Source organism: Marmota marmota, unplaced genomic scaffold, assembly GCF_001458135.2.
Source record: "Marmota marmota marmota unplaced genomic scaffold, marMar, whole genome shotgun sequence".
In the NCBI taxonomy this organism is placed as follows: domain Eukaryota; kingdom Metazoa; phylum Chordata; class Mammalia; order Rodentia; family Sciuridae; genus Marmota; species Marmota marmota.
The window spans coordinates 6,794,727-6,820,278 of NW_026000130.1; the positions used below are offsets into that span (position 1 = coordinate 6,794,727).

Sequence of the window (25,552 nt, forward strand, 5' to 3'; positions counted from 1 at the left end):
CGCCCCAGTCCTAGTCCCAGCCCANTGACACCCTGGGCCAAGCTGTGGCTGAGCTATACAGAGTGACACTGTTTTGGGTCCCCTTTCCCTCTTCAGCCCCACTCCTGTGCCAAGTGGATGCTGCTGTATAGGTGGGGCCGGCAGAGGGGGCGGGATTGGGGAGTGGAGCTCCACTGTGATGGGAAGACCTGATCTCTCTGAGTCTGATTCAGGCAAGGGAGCTGGACGGTCCATACTCTGATTTCCCTGCATTGCTGAGACTTGGGAAATGACATAGGAACCTTATACCCTGGCTCCCCCAGGTGCAGCAGGCATCAAGTCCTCAAGCACATTGAGATGAGAAAACCCCGGGTACTGTCGGGGTTGGCAGGAGGGGCCATGAGACCAACTGGCAGTGAAGGAGTTAACCACAACAGCTGGCTCTTCTCTGCAAGGAAAAACTCCCCCTAGATGTCTGGCCTCCTGCCAGCACCGAGCACTGAGCTGAAAACTGGAAGTTCACCCTTGTGGCCAGATCTGCTTCTGTAGAGAGCGCTTGAAGAGGGTAGCCGTCCTGCCACTGCCGTCTGTCCAGGTCTTCATAAACCCATCTGTCTGCTTGGCTGACCACTGTTCATCTGTAAACCTGTTTGTCTGCCTATCTGTAAGTCCATCTCTTTCCAAATGTCTCTCTGACCATCCTCTCTGTCGAGCTATCTAACCTGTATGTCAATCCATCTGTCTGTATCAAGCCCCACAATTTTTCTCTCTGTCCAATCATCTGTGAGTCTACTTTTTATCCACCTGTCCTTTTTTGTCTGACCATTGGCTTATCTACCATCTGTCTCCCCTGTCTCCCTGGACCACTGAAACATGGCCCAGGGCCACAGGGCCACAGTCGGCTTGGTCCTGCTGGGACTGGGGCTGGCACTGACGATCATCGTTCTAGCTGTGGTCCTCTCTCGCCACCATGCCCATTGTGGCCCCAAGGCCTTTGCCCATGCTGCTGTCGCTGCTGACTCTAAGGTCTGCTCAGACATTGGACGGTGAGTGAGAGGTGGGTAGGAACTGGGTGGCCTTGGGCATCTGATCCTTCCTGGAGACTTTGGTGGTAAAGTTGTGGAGAACGCACGTGTATGTACATGCTAGCTGGTGGAGTAAGAGCTGTGTGGTTTTGGGTTCCAGCACTGACCAGGCCTGGGTACAAGGAGGTAGCCCCAGGACTCTTGAACAGAATAGGTGGCAGATATGCCCCCATGGCAGATGGTGATCCACAGGGCAGTGCCAGTGGGGGCAGAGGTCATGTGTGAGTCCATTTTTGGTTCTAGGGCTCAAGAGGTCCATCTATAATAATGCACAGGTTAGAAATAGAGACTAGGGGCTGGGGTTTGTGGCTCAGTGGTAGAGCACTTGCCTAGCATGTGTGAGGCACTGGGTTCAATCCTCAGCACCACATACACACAAAAAAATAAATAAATGAAATAAAGGTATTGTGTCCATCTACAACTAAAAAAAATAAATAAATAAAAAAGAAAGAAATAGAGACCCTAACAAGGTTTTCCTGCGTCACCCCTGCTATGGCCCAGCCTGACTCTGATGGTCTGTATTGGCTCCTTCAGCAAAGCTGTGCCAGTTGCCCAAGGGCTGGGGGATTTTACCAGGAACATAGGCGAGAGGGTACAGAGGCTCCGTTGTGGGTACTGCCCAGGGCTAGTCTCCCTGGTGGCTCAGGCTTCATCTCCAAGTCTCTCAGACTTAGAAAATGCCCCCTGCAAGTGCCACATCCCTCATGGCATCCCTCTGCGTGTCTGAGCCTAGCTAGGTGGGCAGAGTGACTGATATTTGGCAGGCCAGGACCAGGGTGGTGGTGGAGAGGGGCCACAGCTGGCTCTTCCTGATCTTCTTCCAGGAAACCCAGCCCACGGGAAGCTTCTGCTGCCTGCCACACCACCGTCACTGGGGCGGGACATGGCAGGAAACTCCTCCCGGCCCCCTGCCTCCCACTGAGCCCCTAGAAGCCTGGGCAAGCATTCCTTTCCCTCCGGCCAACGTGTCTGCTTCCCAGAATATCTGCCTCACAGGCCATTGTGAGGATTCAAAGTGCTTTGCCAACCCGTGGGCCAGTCCTGCTGTACGGGGGGCCGGTGACAGGGCCCTGGCCCAGTCCCCTGGTTCCTGGCTTCTCCTCTGCCGTGCTTTCTTCTATTATTCATTCATCCACCTTTTCATTCAGTCCATCTTCTCTTCATCTGTCCATCTATCCATCCTTCCTAGCTCTAATCGCCTTACCTTACCGGTCCCTACTGGCTCCTGACTGGGTCCTCTGGGTCTCCTTATGCTTTCTGTTTCCTCCCACATCTGCTCCTAGGACAGCAGTGGCTGAGAGTGGCAGTTCAAGGACAAGTCAGGACAGGCAGCCACTTTGTCTCCCCAGGGTGTTCCCATGAGATACAAGGGATGAGGCCACTTGCCACCTCTAACAATGCCCCTGTCACATCAGGACAAGAAGAGATGTGGTACCTGCTTAAACTCAAAGTCACAAAGATATTAATGAGACTATGGACCTCAGACCCCAGAGATGACCATGTGGGCATGTTCCTGGAGTGGGGGGGGCGCTGCTGTCACATATCTCAGAGTGGATTCTGGGCCCTTTGTGTTGGGAGTCGCCCCAGCTCCAAAGACTAACCTCCCCATCCCCAGAAGAGCCGTCCAATGGTGAGTCCTGCTGACTCACATGTTCCTTACCCACCAATCAGAAAGCACCCCATGCCAGCTGCCAAAACCCTTAAACTGTTAAACTGTTTCAACCGTCAGACCATCCCCGGCTCTATAAATATGCAGAGCTGCCTCAATAAACGGGCATTTTCTCCGACGACAGCAAACCTTGATCGTTCTTTCACTTTGTATCTCCCAGTCTCTGCCTCCACACTCCACACTTTGGGGTCTCTTCTCTGAGCCTGCTTCCTTGCGGTCCCATCTCTCTCAGGCTTCCCCTTGGTGGAAAGGGCGGATGTGGTTTCTCCCCATTGTTTTGTTAACCAACTCTCTCTGCTTCCTGTTCTTGTTTTAAGAAGTTAGGAGTGGGAGGGAGCCTGGGGCTGGTTTTAGCTTGTGCTTCAGAACAGGGATCCGGTGACCCCAGCTAGGCTGGAGCCCTAGGTCTGTTTCTCAGGACCCCTGGCTGGGGCAAGTGCTTTGGTTCCTGTGAGTGTCCTCTAGTTGCTCACTTGAGTATGGTAAAGCTGGGGGCCTTGGGAAGGTAGGTACCTGCCCAAGATCTCTTCCTGTGTGGCACCTGGTCACTGCCATAGCATCTTCTAGTGACTACCCTTAGCCCATGCTACTTCCTTCTTGTTCCCATTTCTCCCCACCATCTGCAGGAACTTGAGCTCCTGAGTGAAGGTTCTTAAGGTTTAGGTGAGGAGCTGGCCTCAAGCCCAGTAAACAACAATAGGAGCATGGTGACAGATCCCTTCCCCTCTAGGCTGTAGTCTCCCAGTGTTTCATCCCAATGTGTTAAGATTGCAAACTGAGTGTTGTGATGATCAGAATGTTTGTCTTCTTTTTATTTATTTTTAAAATTTTATTTTATTTTGTTGTAGTTGGACACAACACTTTTATTTATTTTTATGTGATGCCAAGGATGGAACCCAGAGCCTCGCACATGCTAGGCGAGCACTCTACCGATGCGCCCCAGTCCTAGTCCCAGCCCAAGTGTTTGTCTTCTAAGGAGACTTCCTGAATTTTAGGGCTAGGGATATCTTTCAGGTTTTGTGACTTCTGCCTGAGGTAGCTTCTCAGAAATTCTTGCACTCCTGTGGGATCCTCAGTGGGAGGACTTGCTTTTCTATTTGACTTAGGAGAAAATTAGGCCTGCCCAGGAGAAAGAACCTGCCTGGCACCAATAGTGAGCATGCCTAGCTGGAGCTGATATTGTTTTTTCTCTGCTATTGCCACTGCTGCTCCTGCAGGGGTAGAAACTTTCCAGGGCTGTGGGAGGGGTGAGGTCTTCCTAGAGTCCCCCACTCCCCACTTCCTAGAGTCCCTTGGACTCCCCTAGACTTGACTCATTGAGGCCAGAGCTGTACCATATTCAAGTGAGCAATTAGAGGGTACTCATAGCACCCCAGGGCACTTGCCCTTAGGACACAGAAGAGCCAGCTTCTGGGAGATTGGAATCTGGGCTGGCACTGGGGTGAGGGGGTGGGGCGTGACTGAGCCCAAGGGGTGGTTTTTGTCAACTGTTACATGGTGTCTGTGTGTCACCCTTGGTACAGGGGAGAGCAGGGACATTGGAAAAGCTGCTGAACCTTGTGAGCCTCTCTTTCCTCATCTGTAAAATGGGGCTTAGGTTGGCGCCTCCTCCGTGGGGTGGTCTAAGCCCCCAGAGAATGAGGCCTGGGGCTCATCCACACATTGGAAGTGTCCCCTCCATGGCCACCACTCTAATAATCTTCACCATGGCTTGATCTGGACATGGGTCACCTTCTCAGAACCTGAGGGGGGATTGGGGTGTGGCCTCTACTCCCTTTCCCTCAGGACCATGGCCTTTTACCCTACCCGTTCCCCTCTTCCCAGCTCCAACCTGGGCCTGTGCCCCTCATGGTTCTCTGTACCCTGGGCCAGCTCACCAGGAAATTACTGAATTTCCTCCGCTCTGGGACTCTGCAGGAAATACCCTTTGTGCCCAAGGACTATGCACATGTGTGCAAATGTGTGAGTGAGAACACACGCATCTGAATGGATGTATCATAGCAGCTATGATGACAGTGGACTCCTAGCTCTGTAGAAACATGTAATTCTTCTATTGGGCAGAACTGCCCACATTTCACAGCTGAGGAAACCTTGGCTAAGAGAATGAGTTACCTATCCAGGCTCATGCAGCTGATGAATTAGGAACAGCAGCTCCCTGGGCACCCTGAGCCTGCAAGTGTGTTTGCTGTGATGCTGTGGACACATGAAGGTGTGTGCATCCCTCTCCACCTGCAATATGTAATATCCTCTTTTTTCCTCTATCAAGTATGTGAGGAATACCTACTTTCTGCCAGTCATGGCTTAGGAATGCAGTAGTAACCACAATGTACAAAGTCCCTGGCTTCATGGTTTGGAAGACACGCAATACACCAATCCATAACCAATGTCAGGGGATTGGAAATGATCATTGGTCATCTGGAGGTCCTCTTCCTTGAAGTTTCTGTCATAATCTTTTGTCCATTTTTTTTTTTTTACCAGTTTGTACATCAAATGTATTTTCTGCATTATCTGGTTTTCTCTCTTTTAAAAAATGCAGTGTGCCATGGCACACACCTGTAATCCCAGCAGCTCAGGAGCCTAAGACAGGAGGATCACAAGTTCAAAGCCAGCCTCAGTAATGGCGAGGTGCTAAGCAACTCAGTGAGATCCTGTCTCTAAATAAAAAATGTAAAATAGGGTTGGGGATGTGGCCCAGTGGTCAAGTGCCCCTGAGTTTAAACAAGGGCTAGGGGACTGGAGTTGAGGCTTAGTGGTAGAGTGCTTGCCTGGCATGTGTGAAGCATTGGATTCAATTCTCAGCACCACACATAAATAAATAAATAAAATAAGGTCCATCAACATCTTAAAAAAAAAAAAAGGGTGGGGGAACTGGGGATATGGCACAGTAGTTAAGTACCCCTGGGTTCAATTCACAATACAAAAAAATGCTAAGTATATTAAATCACACTTTGATTATTAAAGCAAACTCTACTTAGTGATTTAATATCGTTTTTACGTAACACAAAGTATAAAATGTGATTTGCTAATTTTTTAGGAGTTTTGTCTCTATGTTCATGAGGGGTATTGGTCTGTAATTTTCCTTTCTTATATATATCAGTCAGCCTTTTGTTATGACACATACCTGAGAAAGACAACGTCGAGGAGGAAAGATGTATTTATGCTCATAGTTATCGAGGTTTCAGCCCATGGTTGACTATCTCATTGTTTGGGGCCTGAGGTGAAGCAGAACATCATGGTGGCGGGAGAGTGTGACCAAGGCAGCTGCTCAGTTCATGAAAGCCAAGAAGTGGAGGTGGGGGTGAGATGGGTAAAGAGAAAAGACAAACCCTTCTAAGGTGTGCTCCCAGTGACCCGCTCTCTCTAACTAACTTCCTCTTCCCAATAGTCCATGCAGCCATCAATGGCTTAATCCATTGATTAATCATCAGAGCTATCATGATCCAGACAATTTTCCAAAACACATGATGAAGGACACTTGCAAAGTCCAAGGAATACCCCACACACCAGAATCCCAGTTGAGAGAGTTATTGTCAGAGCATGGAGTAAACTGACAAGGCTGTCCCTGCAAGGAGAGCAGTATCATGTGGATACTTACAGAGCAGCTTTATAGCCTGCAAGAAAAATTTTACAAGCACGCTTAGGGGTTATGTCAGGGGATGGGGTGGGGTTGACCCTTTATCAGGCACATGTTCTTATGGGAGACTAAGCAGTGTTGCCTCGGGATCTCTGGATCAAATGGCTCCTAAATTGAAACCTAGGAGTCCCTAGATAAAATGGCTCCTGACCTAAATTGGTGTATCTAATGCCAATATTGATCTGATGCCAATATTCTTCCCTTTTTTGTTTTTATAGATACCGAGGGTGGGGACAATGGTCTTTTCTTCTGTAGCTCCTTCCTGCTGGTTAGGGGCAAAAAAATCTCATTCCTGTAAAGGGATCTGGAAGGTTTTTAGGTAGGGGTAGAGTCTCTGGAGTCGGAGGAGTTGGTCAAGAGTCATAGGTCTCAGTCTTGGGCATAAAAGGGGTTGGTAGTCTTGAAGGAGAAGTAGTTAATTGACCAACTGATTGGTGAATTTGTGTATCTGATCTTGCAGGAATGTCTGTAGGCAATTTAACAGGCATGGTCCTGTTAGAAGAAACATAAAGAGGACAAATAGGGGTCCTGCGAGGGGGAGGAGCCAAGGCCATATTTGATGAACATTCCTCATGGGAATTGTTGGTCTAGTTGCTGTCTCCTTTTTTTCTAGCTGCTCTTGTAGTTGTTTGATCTTGTCCTTCACTACCCCTGACTGGTTGATATAAAAACAACATTCCTCCTGTAGGTATAGGCAGAGGCGTCTTTTCTCTGATGTTAATGAGTCCAGTCCATAGTAGTTTTGTAGGACCACAGAGGTTAAGGAGTCCAGTTGTTTCTGGAAGGTTAGTATAGACTCGGCCACCTGTTGTATATCCCCTATCAGCTGATTGGAGAACTGATGAAAATAGGTAATGGGTGTGGTTATTCCTGCTGTTCCTGTGGCTAGGCCTGCTGTAACCCCAGGGCAGCCAGTAGGGAAACAAATTGCATATCCTGTTTTTTTGTGGAGGGCTCCTATGAGTAGAAACTTCCCGATGAGCTGATGAGCTGTTTAGGCCTAGAAGACCTGCTGTTAAATGAGAGAATAATCTCTCGCCAGGAGGTGTGAAGGCTGAAAAGTTGTCCCCATAACAAGGTAGGAGAGGACAAGAACTTTATTTGGGAATATAAATCTTTAACATAGCCAGAGTTATCAGGAATGTAAACACAACATTTTAACTTTTTTTTTTTTTTTTAAGGACAGGACTTCCTCATCCCAGGATTCTGCCTGTGGGTCCCCTTCTTCCACCTGGGGGAAGTCTGGTTTACTATCCTTTAATAAAGCTTCTTTTTTTTTTTTTTAATATTTATTTTTTAGTTTTCGGCGGACACAACATCTTTGTTTGTATGTGGTGCTGAGGATCGAACCCAGGCCGCACGCATGCCAGGCAAGCGCACTACTGCTTGAGCCACATCCCCAGCCCAACATTTTAACTTTTAATGTCACAGATGTCCATCCTCTCAAGATGTAGTTAAGTTATTTAATGTCATATGATTTTATAAAATATCTATTTTTGTTACTTGGGGCTGGATAATCATACTAGCGGACATCAAGCCTACTTGTGTAGGTTAGGAATATCTGTAGTCCTTAAACTAACTAAAAACTTCTGGCTCTGGCAGTTTCTCTTGATCCTTATCAGGCATTCTTGTCTAAGAATCTCTCTTTTGTAGCCTCCAGACTTACATATTCTTGGGGGCTAACACAAGTATATATCTTAGGTTACATTTAACTATTATTTTCTTTTTTAAAATGCCCAGGAATGACTGTATTTTGGTTTAACTGTTTTTTTTGCTAGGTGTTTAAGATCAAGCTGGTCAAAATTGACTTTGTTTCTGCTGTTAAGAGTTCACTGAGTTCCCACAGGAGTCACTTGTGGGGGAAGTTGAGAGCAGTTTCTTAGCTCTGCTAGTGCCATTTGTGCTAGGATGGGTCCTTCCCTTGGAAGCATCAGGGATGTCTCTTTTCTCCAATGACCCTCCTATTCACAGCAAGTGCACTGACTAGCTTTTCATTCTCCAGTGGTCTCATTAATCTCCCTGATCAGGGGTTATGTGGCTCAGAGTTGCAAAGCTTCTAGAGAAGTTCTCTGTTCCCTAGATTCAGACTGACTCAGAGGGCAAGAGCCAAATATTGGTTTTCTTGGCCCTTTTAATTTAATTTTTAAGTTTTGATCTTCCAGCAAGTCATTCTCACCAGTCATAAATTAACAGTATTGGGCTTTAACTTTAATGTCTATAACCTTACAGTCATTTACAAAACTGGGATTTGTAGTATCCTACCTGTCCTATAGGTGATGGCTTATTATCTTAAATTAACTCAGGTTGTGTGTTCTTCAAGCAATACCTCTGCAAAACATTACCAGGCAACATTTAGACAGTTTATAAGGAAAATACAAAGTAAAATTAACAAGAGTAAAAATATATTTAATTTGTGTATTTTGAATTTTGGCTGAGTTATGTTATATCTCCTGTTTGAGATCCTAGTAATCTTTTAAAAAATATTTATTTTTTAGTTGTAGTTGGACAGAATACCTTTATTTTATTTACTTATTTTTATGTGATGCTGAGGATCAAACCCCGGGCTTCACACGGCTCTATAGGTGAGCCACAATCCCAGCCCAATCCTAGTAATCTTTTTTTTTTTTTAATTTATTTTTTAGTTTTAGGTGGGTACAATATCTTTATTTTATTTTTATGTGGTGCTGAGACTTGAACCCAGTGCCTCACCGGTGCTAAGCAAGCACTCTACCATTTGAGCCACAACCCCAGCTCCCCAATCCTAGTAACCTTAACAACAAAAATCAATTGTTTGAAAACAACTTTGAATGAATTGAATTCTGGCCTACTTTGGAGTCACTCTGAATGTAATAAGGTGGGAGGCAGAGCCTTATCTCAGGTAAGGTGGGGTTCTTCATAAATCTTTATAAAGCTTAAGCAAAGTGTTCTAGTTCTAAAGCTAATCTTTGCTTCTTAAATATCATTTTACAAAGATTACATATATTGTTGCTCGAATTCACATGAATATTAGCTAACACAATATAATATTACATTTAAAACATGAATTAAGAAAGGCTGAGAGCTTTTAACCTTTTGTGGAAAAGTAGCAAAGTGCTTTTGTGTTTTACGTTGTACCCCAGTGTAAAAAGTAACATAAAACTTTATATATCTTATTGATAACAGATCCAGGTGTAGAACATTAAATGATATAAATAAATCCCCAATAAAATTTATTATCCTTATGATTCTAAAATTACCATACAACTTTAGTTTGGAAAACACCAGCTTGATATAATGTCCTTTTAAATCTTCTACCTTAAAGACTTGTACACCTGGAAGATATGAACACATTTAGTATACTAAGAAGAGTAATAGCACCATAATTACACTGATGTTTTTATATTAACCAAGTTTAGCATTTAAAGAAAATATAGACTATGTAACAGTTGTTTAACAGTTTTATAAGCTTTAATTCCTTCAAGATTATTTGTTCTAAAAAGCAAAACTTAACACAATGTTATGGGTAAATTAATATTTTAAGAAATCCTTGTGACACATATATACTTGTCATTTTAAAACATAGATTAAACTTTGATTTATATCAGTACATTAATATTTGACCTTAGGAAAAAACCTTAAATAGCTTTGACTGATTGTTTCACATAGTTGTATTTGGACACAATACCTTTATTTTAATGTGGTTTTTTATTTTATATATATATATAAACCAACTTACACAGACCTTCTTTATCACTTACTTAAGCCCTCTTATTAAAGACTTTCTTATCCAGAAACACTTTCTTTTCCTTCTATTAAATATGATTTCCATACCTAGAACCTTCTAATTTATCTTTCCCATCTGTTAATCCCATTTTTCTTCACATTTTGAAACAATCCTTGTAAAGTTTCTGAATTCAGGCAAATTACTCAATTTTAATAAGAAATATTTTGTTATTTACAGTACACAGTTAATCACATCTGTTTACCATTGCATAAAACAATGTTTAAGTATATAGAATTATATCTGTTGGGACTTTAAACCCTTAGTAACCTTGTTTTCAGTGATGACAAAGCAATTTAAACCTTTTTTTTTTTCATTTACCAATTTATAAAAACATCAATGTTACCCTATGGAATTCAATGAGTTAAGAGTACTTGATGGTATATTTAACAGTTAGACATCTGATTAGTTTACAAGGTTAAAATCCTAACAAACACATTTATGGGTAATCCCATGTCAAATCTACTTTATTTATTTTTCCCAAGTATATTGAACAGTATTAGCCATTTCTTCTTTGTTGAAGAAAAGTCCTAGAACCAAGAGATATTAGACATTTTATAGACATCAACATTTTATTAGTTCCTTGATCACCTAGAGACTTGTGAGTTAAATAAGAAATTTTTACTTTCATTTGTTTATCCAATCTACATGGAACCATTTAAATCACGTGAATTAAAGGTATTTGGATCCATTTTTAATTTATGAGCGCTCATTATCTGCCAATCTTGATATCCTGTACATGACATATGGACACACATACATATGGACAGACGACACCTAACACCAGTGTGCACACATAGCACAATAGTAAAGGCCTTGTAGCTTTTTTTAGGTGAATCTCCATTGCAAAGTTACAGATGTTTTAAAAAACTCCACAGTTGAATAAAAATTTGGGGAGAGGTAGAGGGGGCCGTGCCAGAGTGAAAGTAAGTAGTGGGTGAACTGAAAGTCCTGACATAGGTCTGGAAGGAGCTGGGGAAAACTGCTGTTCCCTAACCCTGCTCCCGAACGCACCTGCATTCCTCAGGTAGGAGAGTGTTGGATAAGATCATGGAAAGTTAAAGCCTATGATTGGGTTAGGTATGGAATTCCTTAATGTACCCTGAAAGATGGAAGGTGAAGGACCTCCTTTTGATTTGGGAGAGGTCACTAAGGGAAAAAGGGACATGTACCTGGACAATTCCCTCCAACCCTGCTACTTCAGGAAAGGAAAGCAGAGGTGCAGGCTGGGTAGTAGGGGCTGTGCAAGAACTAAAGCAAGTAACGGGTGGACTGAAAGTAGGTGAGGGAGGTCCTAGAAGAGTCCAGAAGGTGGAGAACAGTAGGGAGGGGGTTCATCTGCAGGGCCAAAGTCTGGAGTTTTGGGAGGGTCCTAAGGTTGAGAAAAGAGGGTATAAGAGCCAGCAGAACCTGGGCAAAGAACAGGAAGAGCAGAGGGACGGTTTGGATGGAAGAAAAGGCCTGAGGATAGAGGGATCTCTTTCCATTTCCCTGAGCGCTCACAAGAGTTAAGAAAATTCCCTAAAAAATGTTGGGATCTAGAGTGCCATTAAGCTGCCATTTGGAATCATTGTCTAAGGTATAGAGGAGCCAAATTTGGTTGTAGAGATGAATTAATTTCTGTGCCTTTAAGTCAGGAGTAAGGTGAAGTGAGTCTGAATTTGCTAAAAGGCACTCCAAGGGCTGTCTGAGGGGGTGGCAGAGGTGGCTGCACCCATGGCAAGAGAGAGTCGGTAGGGAGAGGCAGAGGTATCCCTCTGTGTCTTCTTTTATTTTATTTTATTTATTTGTTTTAATTAGTTATACATGATAGTAGAATGTACTTATATACTTTGATGTATTATGCATAGATGGGATATAATTTCTCATTTTTCTGAGTATACATATTGTAGAATCACATTGGTCATACAGTCATATCCATACATACAGTAATGATTAATATCTGTTTTATTTAACTATCTTTCTTATCCCCACATCCCTTGCCTTCCCCTCCTTTCACTTCCCTCTACCTAATCTAAGGTAACGTTTTTTGTTTTTTTTTGCATTACAATTCTTAATACACATAAATACATGCTTTTTGTATTTGTTTGTATATAAAGTATGTTGATATCCAGTTCAAGTCTTCATACATGTACTTTGTCTAATGATGACCAGAGGTGATTACTCTGTCTTCTTAAACCTAATGAGGAAGAGCTAACCGCTCTGGGAGTTGTCACTACCTCAGGGCAGCAGCTGGGGCTAAGGCCCGTAGGGGTTCCTGGCAGCTGGCACCAGGGCTGTGAGCCTAAAGAGTAACTGAGATCCAGAGAGAGATCTTTTGCCAGCGGTGAGACCTTCTGAGATTGTGGACTTGGCCGATCGAAGGCACCAACTATAGTTCTGAAAGCTGTGGTTGGGGTACCCCGACCAAACAGGAACCCTGGGAGTATTGGATGTTTGAGGGTCCCTTCTTGGGACCTGTAGGTCTTCTGAGTCGACCAAAGGCAGGGGAACTTACTTGAATCAGCCAGTGGTGGATGTGAAACAGAAGGTGGGTTCGCGGTGAGGGCGGCCTAGGACTGAGTATAGGATCTCAAAGCAACTCATGTGCCCAAAGGGAGAGCAAGGTCAATGGGAGAGCCTAATCGGAGCCATGGCACCAGTGAAAGGTCACTCACAGAGTCCACGCAAAGTCCAAGGAGCACACCACACACCGGAATCCCACTGGAGAGATTTATTGTCAGAGCATGTAGCAAACTGACAAGGCTGTCCCTCTGAGGACAGTAGCAGCATGTGGGCACATCCAGAGCAGCTTTACAGCATGCAAGAAGAATTTCACAAGCACACTTAGGGGTTATGTCATGGGCTGGGGTGGGGTCGACCCTTTATCAGGCACATGTTCTTATGGGAGACTAAGCAGTGTTGCCTCAGGATTTCTGGATCAAATGGCTCCTAAATTGAAACCTAGGAGTCCCTAGATAAAATGGCTCCTGACCTAAATTGGTGGATCTAATGCCAATATTGATCTGATGCCAATACATGAGACTTTGGGCGACATTTCAGATCCAAACCATAACAATATCCTTGTCAAACGTTAGTAACAAGGTTATACTGACTTCATAAAGAACTCGAAAGTAAGCCAGGCATGGTGGTGCACGCCTGAAATCTCAGTGGTTTGGGAGGCTGAGGCAGGAGGATTATGAGTTCAAAGCCAGCCTCAGCAAAAGTGAAGGGCTAAGCAACTCAGTGAGACCCTGTCTCTAAATAAAATAAAATACAAATAGGGCTGGAGATATGGCTTAGTGGTTGAGTGCCCCTAAGTTAAAAAAAAAAAAAGGACCTGAAAGTATTTTCTCTTTGGAATGTCTCAAAGAGAGGAGTTTTTTTTTTTTTTTTTTTTTTTTTAAGATTGGTGGCATTTCATCTTTGACTATTTGGAAGAATTTGCTGATTAAGCCTTATGCCATACTTTAGATCTTAAATGTCCCATGTGTTATAGGCTTAGTTCCTGATTTGGTGTTATTGGGAGGTGATGGAAACTCTAAGAGGTGGGGCCTAGTGGGAGGTCTTCCAGTCATTGGGGGCATGCCCTCAAAGAGAGTTGCTAGAACCCGGTCTCTTCCCCTCTCTCTTTTTTTCATGTCTTGGCCATGAGGTAAGCTGTTTTGCTGTGCCCTGTGCTCCTTCCTTGTGTCATCACAGGCCCAAGACAATGGGGCCAACTGATTATGAACTACAACCTTAAAAATTGTGAGCCAAAATAAGCCTTTCTCTTTATAAGTTGATTATCTTGGTTGGTTGTTATAGTAATGGAAAGCTAACACACTTTCTAAGCCTGAGTTGTGCTGGGGTTTGTGTGTATGTGAATAATGAGTTCTATTTCTTTAATAGGTATAAGACTACCACATTTCTATTTCTTCTTATGTCAGCTTTCCAAATTCTTTCCAAGGAATTTGTCTAGTTTATGCAAATTGTCAAACTTATCAGCATAATGTTATTTATAAAATCCCTTTAATATATATCATTTATAGGGTCTATAATGAATCATATTTAGTGTCTTATCTCATTGCTCTTTACCAATCTTATTAGGATTTTTAAAAAAATTCATTATCTTTTTGAAGAATCAACTTTTGACTTTATTGATTTTATTTATTGCACATTTATTTTTTCTTTCATTAGTTTTGGCTTTCTTCATGATTCTTTTCTCCTATTTCCCTTGATTTAAGGTTTCTTTTTTTTTTTTTTAAGGTATTCACCTGGAGGTATATCTTAAGAAACACAAATTATAAGGTGATTACATAGATTATTGATCTTTAAACTATATTCTAATATGTGCATTTAAAGCTACAAATATCCTTAATGTTGGTATCAGTTGCATTCCATAATTTTTTGTTGATGTTATTGTTTCCCCTTAATTTTTAAAAAAATTTATATTTAACTTTTGTGGTGGTGTGAATTGAACCTAGGGCCTTGCACACACCAGGCAAGTGCTCTACCACTGAGCTACGCCCCTAGCTCTAAATGTTTATATTTTTGTTTTGAAATAGTTTAAAACATACAGAAAAATGGAAAGAATGCCCGTATATCCTTCACTTAGATTCATCACTTGTTAATATTTTGCCTTATCATCTTTCCCTTTGTATATCTATCAACCCACATTTTTGAAGAGAAAGTTGCATTTGCTATAATACTTTATCCCTAAATACTTAAGCATGTTTTACTAAGAATAACAACATTCTTCCGCATAATCTTACTACCATTGTCACACTCAATAAATTTAGCCTTTATATAATAATATTGTCCAATACCTGTTCAATTAATTTTTATGGATGATCCAAATTTTCCCCAATGATCCAATTATTCTATCATCTGTTTATCCATAATCTCTACATCCATCCACCCATCCATCCATCTAGTCTCTTTCTTTTGTCTATTCAGATTCAGTATCAGTGTATGTCATGTTTTAGTCTAGACAATCTTCTGCCTTAAAAAAAAAAAAATTTTTTTTTTTTTGGGGGGCTCAGGCTGTAGTTCTGCTGTAGAACACTTGCCTAATATGCACATCATCCTGGTTCAAGCCAATATACTGCAAACAAAAGCAAAAACACAACAACAATAAATCTTCTATGACATTAACTTTTGATCTTCTATGACACTAACTTTATTTTTTATGTTAGCCTTATTAAGGAAGTTAGGCCGGTTGTATTACAATCTTCCTTCACTATCTTGGTTTATCTGATTATTTATTACTGAATTCAGATTAAGCATGAATATAATGTGGGTGATATTTTGCTTTTCATCTTATATAAGAAGGAAAGACATCTAGGGGATTCCATCATTGCTGATGTTAATGGAGTACTTAGTAAAGATGGTATTTTCCAGATCTCTCTATTGCAAGAGGTATTATTTTCCTTATTAAATTAGTAACATATAATTTGATAGTTTGAGATCATGTGAATATCCTTTCCTCAGACTTAATTTTTTTTTTTAAAAAAAGGACAGCATACCTTTATTTGTTTAGTTTTTATGTGGTGCTAAGGATTGAACCCAGTGCCTCACACATGCTAGGCAAGTGCTCTGTCACTGAACTACAGCCCCAGCGTGCCCCCCGCCCCTTTTAATACCAGGGGTTGAACTCAGGGGTGCTGAACCACTGAGCCACATCCCCAGTACTTTTTATTTTCACTTTGATACAGGCTCTTGCTAAGTTGCCCAGGCTACTTCAAATTTGAGATCCTCCTACCTCAACCTCAAGAGTCCCTGAGATTATAAGTATGTTCCACTGCACCTAGCTTCCAGGATCAAGTAGTATATTTCCTCAAACAGACCTGAAATCAGGAATTTTAAAGAATGGTACTTTAGAAACTAAGATTTGTAAGCTAGGAATGATTGTTACCACTGGGGTGCCATTGCTTCCAGGTTGTTTCTATGCATAGAGCCAGAAAGAAACATCTAGAAAATATCATGGCTCCATTCTGATAGCTCCAGGTTAAACCCACCACAACAGGGTTCTTCCCCATCTTTCTCCATCCCATATTTGTTTATCTTTCTTACCATAGAGACAGTCAATATATTGCCTATGATGTCAGTATATTTACTTTCTTTCTTTTTTTTCTTTTCTTTTCTTCTTTTTTTTTTTTTGTGTGTGTGTGGTGCTGGGAATTGAACTAAGGGCCTTGTGCATGCAAGGCAAGCACTCTACCAATTGAGCTATATCCCTAGCCCTTTTACTTTCTTGATCTATACCAAAACACTCACAAAATAGTCTCATAATTACTTTAATAATGCTGCTGCAAACAACAAATCCACTAAGTAAAATTCATGTCTTTGTGGGATTTTTTTTTTCTTAGCATGTTTCCCACAAAAATGTATAGTTTTAATTTATTTTTTTTTCAGTGTACATTCAATTTTAGGGTCTTATTTATTTATTCTTTTAACAAAAAGTCAAGAGTATATTAATATAGTTATATTGTGTATTGTGTGTATGTATGAGTATTTAACAATAAATCCTGTCAGTACATACAACTATAATGCACCAATAAAAAAAATGTGGGGGGAAAAAGTATATTTAAAAGTATGCTCAAGGGGCTGGGGATGTGGCTCAAGCAGTAGCGTGCTCGCCTGGCATGCGTGCGTCCCGGGTTCGATCCTCAGCACCACATACAAACAAAGATGTTGTGTCTGCCGAAAACTAAAAAATAAATATTAAAAAAAATTCTCTAAAAATAAATAAATAAATAAATAAAAATAAAAGTATGCTCAAGCTAGGCATGATGGTGCATGCCTGTAATCTCAGCAACTTGGGAGGCTGAGGCAGGAGGATTGCAAGTCCTAGGCTAGCCTCAGCAACTTATCGAGGCCCTAAGCAACTTAGCAAGACTCTGTTGATCCCCTTCATTTCTGTCTCAAAATAGAAAATAAAAACAAAATAAAAAAGGGGCTAGGGGTGTAGCTCAGTGGTACAATGCTCCTGGATCTCATCCCTAGTACCAGTAAAATAAAATAAAATAAATTATACACTCAAGAATCTTATTCCCATTCATATAACATTTACCCTGTTCTTATATACCCGCTTAGAAGGAATCATTTACATTTGTTTCTGATTGATGCCATCCATCCAAGTTACTTTCTTTTTATTTCTTCTTTTTTTAGTCTAGGGATTGAACCCAGGGACACTCTATAGCTGAGCTATATCCCCACCCTTCTTCCCCTGTTTTTTGATTTCTAAGTATTTTTTTTTTGTCATTTGGATTTTAGTTTCACATGTATTTGCAAAAAAATAATTTAAAATTGTTTCTAATGATTACCTGCTCAGAATTGCATGCTAGTCCAGTTGATCCCCTTCATTCTGTTTCTGCAATCAGCCTCATACTGTTGTAGCACCAAGAAGAAAACAGTTGGTCACTTTCCTCACAGTGACGTGAGCTTTGTTTGTTCATAGAACACATTGGGCAGGCTCTCCTTAAACTGTGGTTTGTATGACAAGGAAAAGGTAAAAAGAAATAGAAGGAGAGTCTCACTATAAAAGAAACATGAATATATTTTGATGCACTAGGTTGCTTAGGCTGGCTAAGTTAGTAACTGTGTATTATCTGCTTTATCACTGCTAAACGTGAACATTTATAATTGGAGTTTGGGAAGAAAGCTCAGATACAAGTAATTGACTCCCTGCCATCTTAAAGCCAAGGAAAGGGGTTCAGGGAACTTAGGTGAAGGGCAGACTGGGACAAAAACACAGACTTCAGGCCTCGGTTCCTCTGTACACAATATTCATAGATCTCCTTAGATATACTCACTTTCTGGTTATATAAATAAACATTGGTATATGAACCACATATTTGGTTTCAGTCTGAGGCATGTCAAAAAACTATTCAATTTTTATGGTTTTTTTTTTTTTTTTTTTGGTTGGGGGGAGTCTTTGTTGTAATGATGATGACCCTACTTGAGCTTAACAAAATTACCTTCAAGTTTGCAGGTTACCATGTAAGCAGAATGTCACCAATGATCTTTTATCTTTTACCCACAACTTTATATAATTACCTGTTTTCAAATCTAAGGATTATATCAGTGATTCTGGATTTACTCTTAAAAGACAATGTCAAAGTCAGTAATAAAACCAGAGTGAAATGGTGTAGTTCTAACACACCAATCTGGAGGAGGAATTTCTTTTTGCAGGTAAAATGTCATACGTACCATAGAGAGAAATTCAATATTAGAAGATACTCAGAGGTCCAGGCATGGTGGCACATCCCTAGTAATCCCAGAGGTTTGGAAGACTGAGACAGGAGGATTGCAGGTTCAAAGCCAGCCTCAGCAAACATAATGAGGCTATCAGCAATGTAGTGAGACTCTGTCTCAAAAAATAAAAAGTGCTGGAGATGTGGCTCACTAATTAAGCATCCCTGGGTTTAGTCCCTAGTACCGCCCCCTGCAAAAGATACTCAGAGGTAGTTTCATTGTCAGAAATCTAAGAATGTGCTGGACACCCAGCGAAATCTCAATGGTTTTTTTTTTCTGCTTCAAAATTGCATGAAATTTAATAAGAAAAATGGAAAGATTAACTAAGTAAAACAACCAGTGCTGAATTTTATAATGCAATGATTTATATTGGCTTTCCAGCTGAATGTAATAAAGCTTATTTACTTTCATAACACATATTTTTTTCCTTCACTGTAAAATTGAGATCTATTGATGGCCATGGTGGCACATGCCTGTAATGCCAACGACTAGGGAGACTGAGGCAGGAAGATAGCAAGTTCAAAGCCAGCTTCAGCAATTTAGTGAGGCCCTAAGCAACTTAGTGAACACTGTCTCAAAATATAAAATAAAAAATATTAAAGGGCTGGAGATGTGGCTCAGTGGTTAAGTGAAACTGGATTCAATCCTAGGTACGAAAGAAAGGGAGGAGGGAGGAAGAAAGAAAGAAAAGAAAAAGAGGGACAGTACTTCCCAATGGATTTGACTAACATGCATGAGGCCCTGAGTTCAATCCACAGTACCACCAAAAATAAAAAAAAAGAAAGAAATACCGACTAGAACATATTATTTGTGAGGTTCCACTTTGGGCTGATTGCATTGCTGTCCAGCGGGAATAAGGCCACACCATCTGCCTTCCTCCCCAGTATCTAGGTGCAATCTGTGCTTTCCTGGCTGGAGAAGATAGATGAGAGATTTGTCTTGGGTTATTACAATTGGCAAAGAAGTGGTATGAGTGGCTTTCAACAGGGTATTTACAGAGACCATAATCTGATCAAAATTACCAGCAAGGGCATTGTTACAAACACTTCAACAGTTTNCTGTATTATATTTATAATATATATTTTAAATATTTATTTTTAGTTGTAATTGGACACAATACCTTTATTTTATTTTATTTATTTTTATGTGGTGCTGAGGACTGAACCCAGGGCCTCAAACATTCGAGGTGAGCACTCTACCACTGAGCCACAATCCCAGCCCTATAATATATATTTTTAAATTAAAATTTTTTTTCAGTGTTAGAATCAAACCCAGGGTCTTATGCATGCTGGGAAAGTGCTTTACCACTGAAATACACCTTGAGTTTATGTTATAGATGTTACATACTACATAGAATTATAATATTAGAGCTATAAAATAGAGTGCCCTTAGTTCTTTCTTTTTTGGGGTGTTCACTCTCGGCTCTTTGGTGGTTAACTTTATGATCAACGTGGTGTGGCTATGGTGCCTAGTTGCTTGGTCAAATATAGATTTTCCTCAATTTATGAAGTGGTTACACCCTGATAAACCCATAATTAGCCAAAAATATCTTTAATTAAACATGCATTTAGGCTCAGGCCTGTAATTCCAGCAGCTGGGGAGGCTGAGGCAGGAGGATCTCGAGTTCAAAGCCAGCCTCAGCAACAGTGAGGCGCTAAGCAACTCAGTGAGACCCTGTCTCTAAAAAAAATACAAAAAAAGGGCTGGGGATGTGCCTGAGTGGTTGAGTGCCCAATTTGAGTTCAATCCCTAGTATCCCCCCCAACAACAAAAAAATGCATTTAGCTGGACAAGGTGGCACAAGTCAACCTCACTGTAATCCCAGTGACTTGGGAGGTTGAGGTAGGAGGATCAAAATTTCAAAGCCAACCCGAGCAACTTAGGTAGATAGTGTCTCAAAATAAAAAATAAAAAGGGCTGAGAATGGGGCTCAGTAGTTAAGCATCTCTGGGTTCAATCCCTGGTAACAAAAAAACAAACAAAAATGCATTAACCTACCAAACGACCTAGCACATCGCACTGCTGGGCATTGGTTATTTTCCACTCATGAAAGGGTGACTGACTGGGAGCTGCAAGTGCCCAGTGCCATAAGAGGGCATCATACCAATACTGTTAGCCCTGAAGCACATTCCAAATTCAAAATTTGAATTACAGTTTCTACTGAATGTGTGTTGCTTTTATACACATAAAGTAAAAAAATTATAAGTTCTGCCATTGTAAGTTGGGGACCACCTGTACTAGTCTAGATATTGCTGTGAAGCTATCCCACAGATGTGATTAACACTTTTTTCTTTCAAGAAAGTTAAATCGTTTATTGTTTACACGTGATAATAGATGATACACAAGCTTCATTCCCGTCTATTATTTATCTGATACCATTATTCAATTTAGATATTGCATAGGATATGCCAATAATCATTTTTATAACCAAATAATTCCATGACGGCTTGGGTGACCCTTTCAATGGTGAACTTTAGAAGGTCACAACAACTACACCCAGGTTTCTGAACCTGGCATCATCCTGAATGAATTCTAACTTCACACTGTTGGGGAAGTTTTACCAAGATGGCTTCAGAGTAGACTAACTTTATACCGCACATTTAAAAAAAAACACATTTATTTGGCATCATGATCAGACTATTACATTTAGCAATCAACAGCATGGGTGCAAAAAAAAAAGTCTACATTAAAACCCTTTGTTGGAATGCTTTACACTTTCCACAGAACAGAAACTAAAATAACCTGTTATACAATTAGTCACAAATACAGTCCTCGAGTTTTTTTGCCCATACACATGAGTATTGTCTACACAGTGTCTTCTTTGTAGCAGCGAGGCCCTGCCACCACGGTGCTTGGCTGAGTTCACCAATCTGTTGTAACCTGAAGCTCCCCTGACACGTCTCTGGCCTTCTCTCCTGCTCAGCTTCGTTCCCTGGCAGTATGAAAACCTTCTGCAAGTGCCAGAGCTACTGCCGCTGCTGGAACTGCCATAGCCACCTTGGTTTCGTGGTTTGGCAAAATATTGGCCTCCACCACCGTAAGGTCCAGAGCTTCTGCCTCCATCCTTCAATGGTCCAAAATTTGAAGACTGATTGTTGTAGCTGCCCAAATCATTGTAGCTTCCACCACCTCCAGAATTGCTTCCATCATTACCAAATCCATTGTAGCCATCCCTGCTGCCACCATATCCACCACCACCACGACTGCCACCAAAGCCACCACGACCACTGAAGTTCCCTCCACCACCGAAATTGTCATTTCCACCAAAACCACCTCCACGGCCACCACCAAAGTTTCCAGAACCACTTCGACCTCTTTGGCTAGATGAGGCACTAGCCATTTCTTGCTTGGACAGGGCTTTCCCCACTTCACAGTTGTGGCCGTTCACAGTAGGGTATTTCTGAATGACAGTCTTCTCCACGGAGTCAAGGTCATCAAGAGTTACAAAAGCAAAGTCCCTTTTCTTTCCACTGCCTCGGTCAGTCATGATTTCAATAACTTCAATTTTCTCATACTGTTCAAAATAATAGGTGATGTTCCTCAGTGTCTTCTTTAAGGCCACCAACAGAGATCTTTTTCACAGTTAAGTGGCCCCTGGTCTTTGAGAATCTTCTCTTGAGACAGTTCTCTTTGGTTCCACAACTCTTCCCTCCACCTTGGGTGGGTCTTGTACTCATGGCTGCATCCACTTCCTCCTCAGTGGCATAAGTGACAAACCCAAAGCCTCTGGAGCGCTTGGTGTTTGGGTCTCTCATTACCACACAGTCCGTGAGTGTTCCCCATTGCTCAAAAATGGCTTCTCAGACTCTCATCAGTTGTTACAAAGCTTAGCCCTCCAATGAATAGCTTCTGCAGCTGTTTGGGCTCTTTAGGGGACTCTGATGTAGACATGATGGCAGCAGGAAGAGAGACTTTAATGATGCTTTCTCGGCGGCGGCGTCCACGGGCAGAAAGGGGGTGATTAACACTTTAATCGGTGACTTTGAGTAGAACAGATGACCATCAATGGTGTATGTGGGCCTCGTCCAATCAGTTGAAGGCATGAAGAGCAATATCTGAGATTTCCTGGCAAGAAAAGGATTCTTCCTCAAGACTGTAACATAGAAATCCTGCTTCAGTTTCTGGGCTGCTGGCCTGACCTACAAATTTTGAACTTAAGACTACAACATTACCTCTTACCTGAATTTATAGTAATTTATCTTCCGGATGCTAAAAGCCTGCCAGCTCCCATGAGCCAATTTTGTTAAAATAAATCTCTCTGTCTGTGTATATCCTATTGGTTTGGCTTCTTAAAATAAATAAGATCCAGTTTTGTACTATGAGTGATTTGCCAGAAACTTCTACTTCCTCCTGTGATGTATCTTTAAGTATTATTATTATTGCGAATAATACTGTAAGTCTCCTTTATTTGGAATTCAAGTGGTGGTGGTTGTTATTATTATTGTGCTGGGGATCAAACCAAAGGCCTTGCACATGCTAGAACCCTCGCCCTGAAATTAATCTTATGATACAGCTTTCTTGTTAGTATTTGCATGACATATTTTTTTCATTATTTTACTTTTCACCTTTCTGAACCCTTCTATAGAAGGCATTAGTTGGATTTAACATTTTATCTACTATCTTTTTGTATGTAATGTAATTGATGATTCATTTGGGGTTTTTTTTGTGTATGTGTGTGTGAGGTGCTGGGGATTAGAATCCAGGGCCTTGTGCATGCAAGGCAAGCACTCTACCAACTGAACTATATCCCCAGCCCCCTCATTTGGGTTTATTTTATTTTTTTAAATTTTCTTAGTGGAGCTGGGGATGTGGCTCAAGTGGTAGCGCGCTCGCCTAGCATGCGTGAGGCACTGGGTTGGATTCTCAGCACCACGTAAAAATAAAATAAAGATATTGTGTCCACCTAAAACTAAAAAAATAAATATAAAAAAATTTATTAGTGCTTTATTGTTACACATAATATTGGGGGTTCATTTTTGACATAATTATACAAGCATGGAATTTAATTTCCTCTGATTCAGTTCCCAGTACTTCCCCTTTCTTTCCCTCCTGCTTCCCCCTTCGTCTGGGTTTAAAATCTACTATCTAACCATTGGTTTTCTATTTTCCATAACTGTTCTCTTTTTTCTTATCTCCTGTCACACCTCGTTTGGTACTTATTTTACTACATTTTATTTTTTTATTATTCAATCTCCTCCCTCCATTAGTTTGGTAAGTGTGCAGTCTTCAAAGTTGGTTTTTTTTTTTTCCTAAAAGATCACAGTATATTATTGTGTCAGTCAACTTTCGTTACTGTAACAAATCCTGAGATAATCAACTTATAAAGAGAAAAGGCTTACCTTGGCTCTCAGTCTTGGAGATCCAATCCATGATTCGTTGGCTCCATTGCTTTGAGGCCTATGGTGAGGCAACACATGGTGGGGAGTGTGTGGTGGGGCAAAGACACTCACCTCATGTAGGAATGCAGAAAACGAAACGAGAAGGTGGAGACAGGGCTCCACAATCCCCTTTGAAGGCATGCCACTGGGACCTAGAACCTCCCGCTAGGTCCCACCTCTTAAAGTTTCTATCATCTCCCAAGAGTTCCACTCTGGAAAACAAGCCTTTAACAAAGGGGTCTTTGGATCTACTTCACTCCAAAAGCAATTATTTTGGAGATGACAACATGCTTTATTCCCTTATGAAAGTCTAGTACTTTTGTCCTCTTTCTGGTTAATGCAAGAACCTTGAAACAATAACTAAATTTACTCCTTCATGACTATATGCTATTTTTTTTTTTGTACCAAGAATTAATAGGAGTGCTTAACTACTAGGTCACATCCCCAGTCCTTGTTATTTCTTATTTTGAGATAGGGTCTCATTATATTGCTTAGGGCCTCGCTAAATTGCTAAGGCTGGACTCAAACTTGCAATCCTCCAGCTTCAGCCTCCTGAACTGCTGGGATTACAGGCATGTGCCATCCTGCCTGGCATCCAGTCCTTTTTATAAATACACCCTAGCTATCCTGCCTCGTCCTCTTCAAGTTGCTGGGATTATAGGCATGCACCACTTTGCCTGGCCTTATTTCTGTGTATTTTAAGTGTGTGGGTGGTATATACACAAATACATCTGTGTGTTTTGGGTGTTTTTCGATTTACTTATGTTAGTAACATAGAGCTATATAAAAGTAAAGAGAATTGGATAATGAAGCCCCGCACATCCTTCATCCAACTTCAACCCCAATTTTATGGGCAAGTTGATTTCAGGTATATTCTCCTTGTATTGTTTCAATATAAATCCCAGATGTGATTTGACCCTTAAATATTTCATTATTCCTTATTACTTTTAAATCTCATAATTTTCTATACTATTATAACTTTGAACAAATAACATCTCTTTAGATTTACCCACTTATTTATCTCTTCTGCTGCTCTTCATTCTTCCCAGCACCTTGAGCTTCCATCTGGAAACTTGTTCTGTCTGAACAACAACACTGAAGAATACTCTCTAATTTGCAGGCTGGGATCGTGGCTCAGTGGTAGAGCTCTTGCCTTGCACGGGTGGGACCCAGGTTCAGTCCTCAGCACCACATAAAAATAAAGGCATTGTGTTGTGCCTAAAAAATAAGTATTTTTTTTAAAAAATATTCTTTTCAGCATAGATCCGTTGCCGATGTAGCTTCAGTTTCCATTTGTCTGAAAATGTCTTATTCCACTTTCCTTTGTGGAGGATATTGTTCACAGAGAATTCTAGGTTGGCAGATATTTTTTCTTTCCTCACTTTGAAAACATTATACTCTTGCCTCTGGTTTTCCTATTGAGAAGCCAAAGCTCAGTCTAATTTCATGCTTTAAAGTAAATCAGTCTTTTTTCCTCTGGTTTAAAAGTTTTGTCTTTGGCTATGAGCAGTTGTACATTGAGGCTTTTAGGTGGTTCTTCAATCTTTGGCTTCAATCCTTCAATCTATGACTTGAATTTTTTAAAATCAGTTTTAGCAATTGCTCAGCTTTATTTGTTTGCTTCTTCCCCATTCACTCTTTTCCTTATGGAACTCCAATTTCAGATGACCTAAACTTTCTTGTTTTTGTTGTTGTTGTTGTTGTTGTTTGTTTGTTCTTTTTCTGGGGGCAGGGGTATTGGAGATTGAACTCAGGGGCACTCAACCCCTGAGCCACATCCCCAGCCCTATTTTGTATTTTATTTAGAGACGGGTCTCACTGAGTGCTTAG

At 41.2% G+C, this 25,552-nt stretch overlaps 1 protein-coding gene and 1 pseudogene across 7 annotated transcripts in view; one reads left to right on the forward strand and one right to left on the reverse strand.

Moving 5' to 3' along the window:
• Positions 1-215: 215 nt before the first annotated feature.
• Positions 216-25,552, forward strand: part of Ggt5 (gamma-glutamyltransferase 5) — a 38,850-nt gene continuing 13,513 nt past the window's right edge. The window contains exons 1-2 of one of the 7 annotated variants that reach the window (XM_048785041.1): positions 243-643; positions 862-1,025. Coding sequence is in view for 4 of the 7 variants with exons in the window: in XM_015500315.2 (XP_015355801.1) it covers positions 853-1,025 (173 nt within the window). In the remaining 3 variants the exon portion in view is untranslated. Of the gene's footprint in view, positions 1,026-25,552 lie in introns of all 7 variants that reach the window. The other 6 variants (XM_048785042.1, XM_015500315.2, XM_015500316.2 and 3 more) reach the window with 6 other exon arrangements.
• LOC107154659 lies at positions 20,944-23,016 on the reverse strand (annotated as a pseudogene).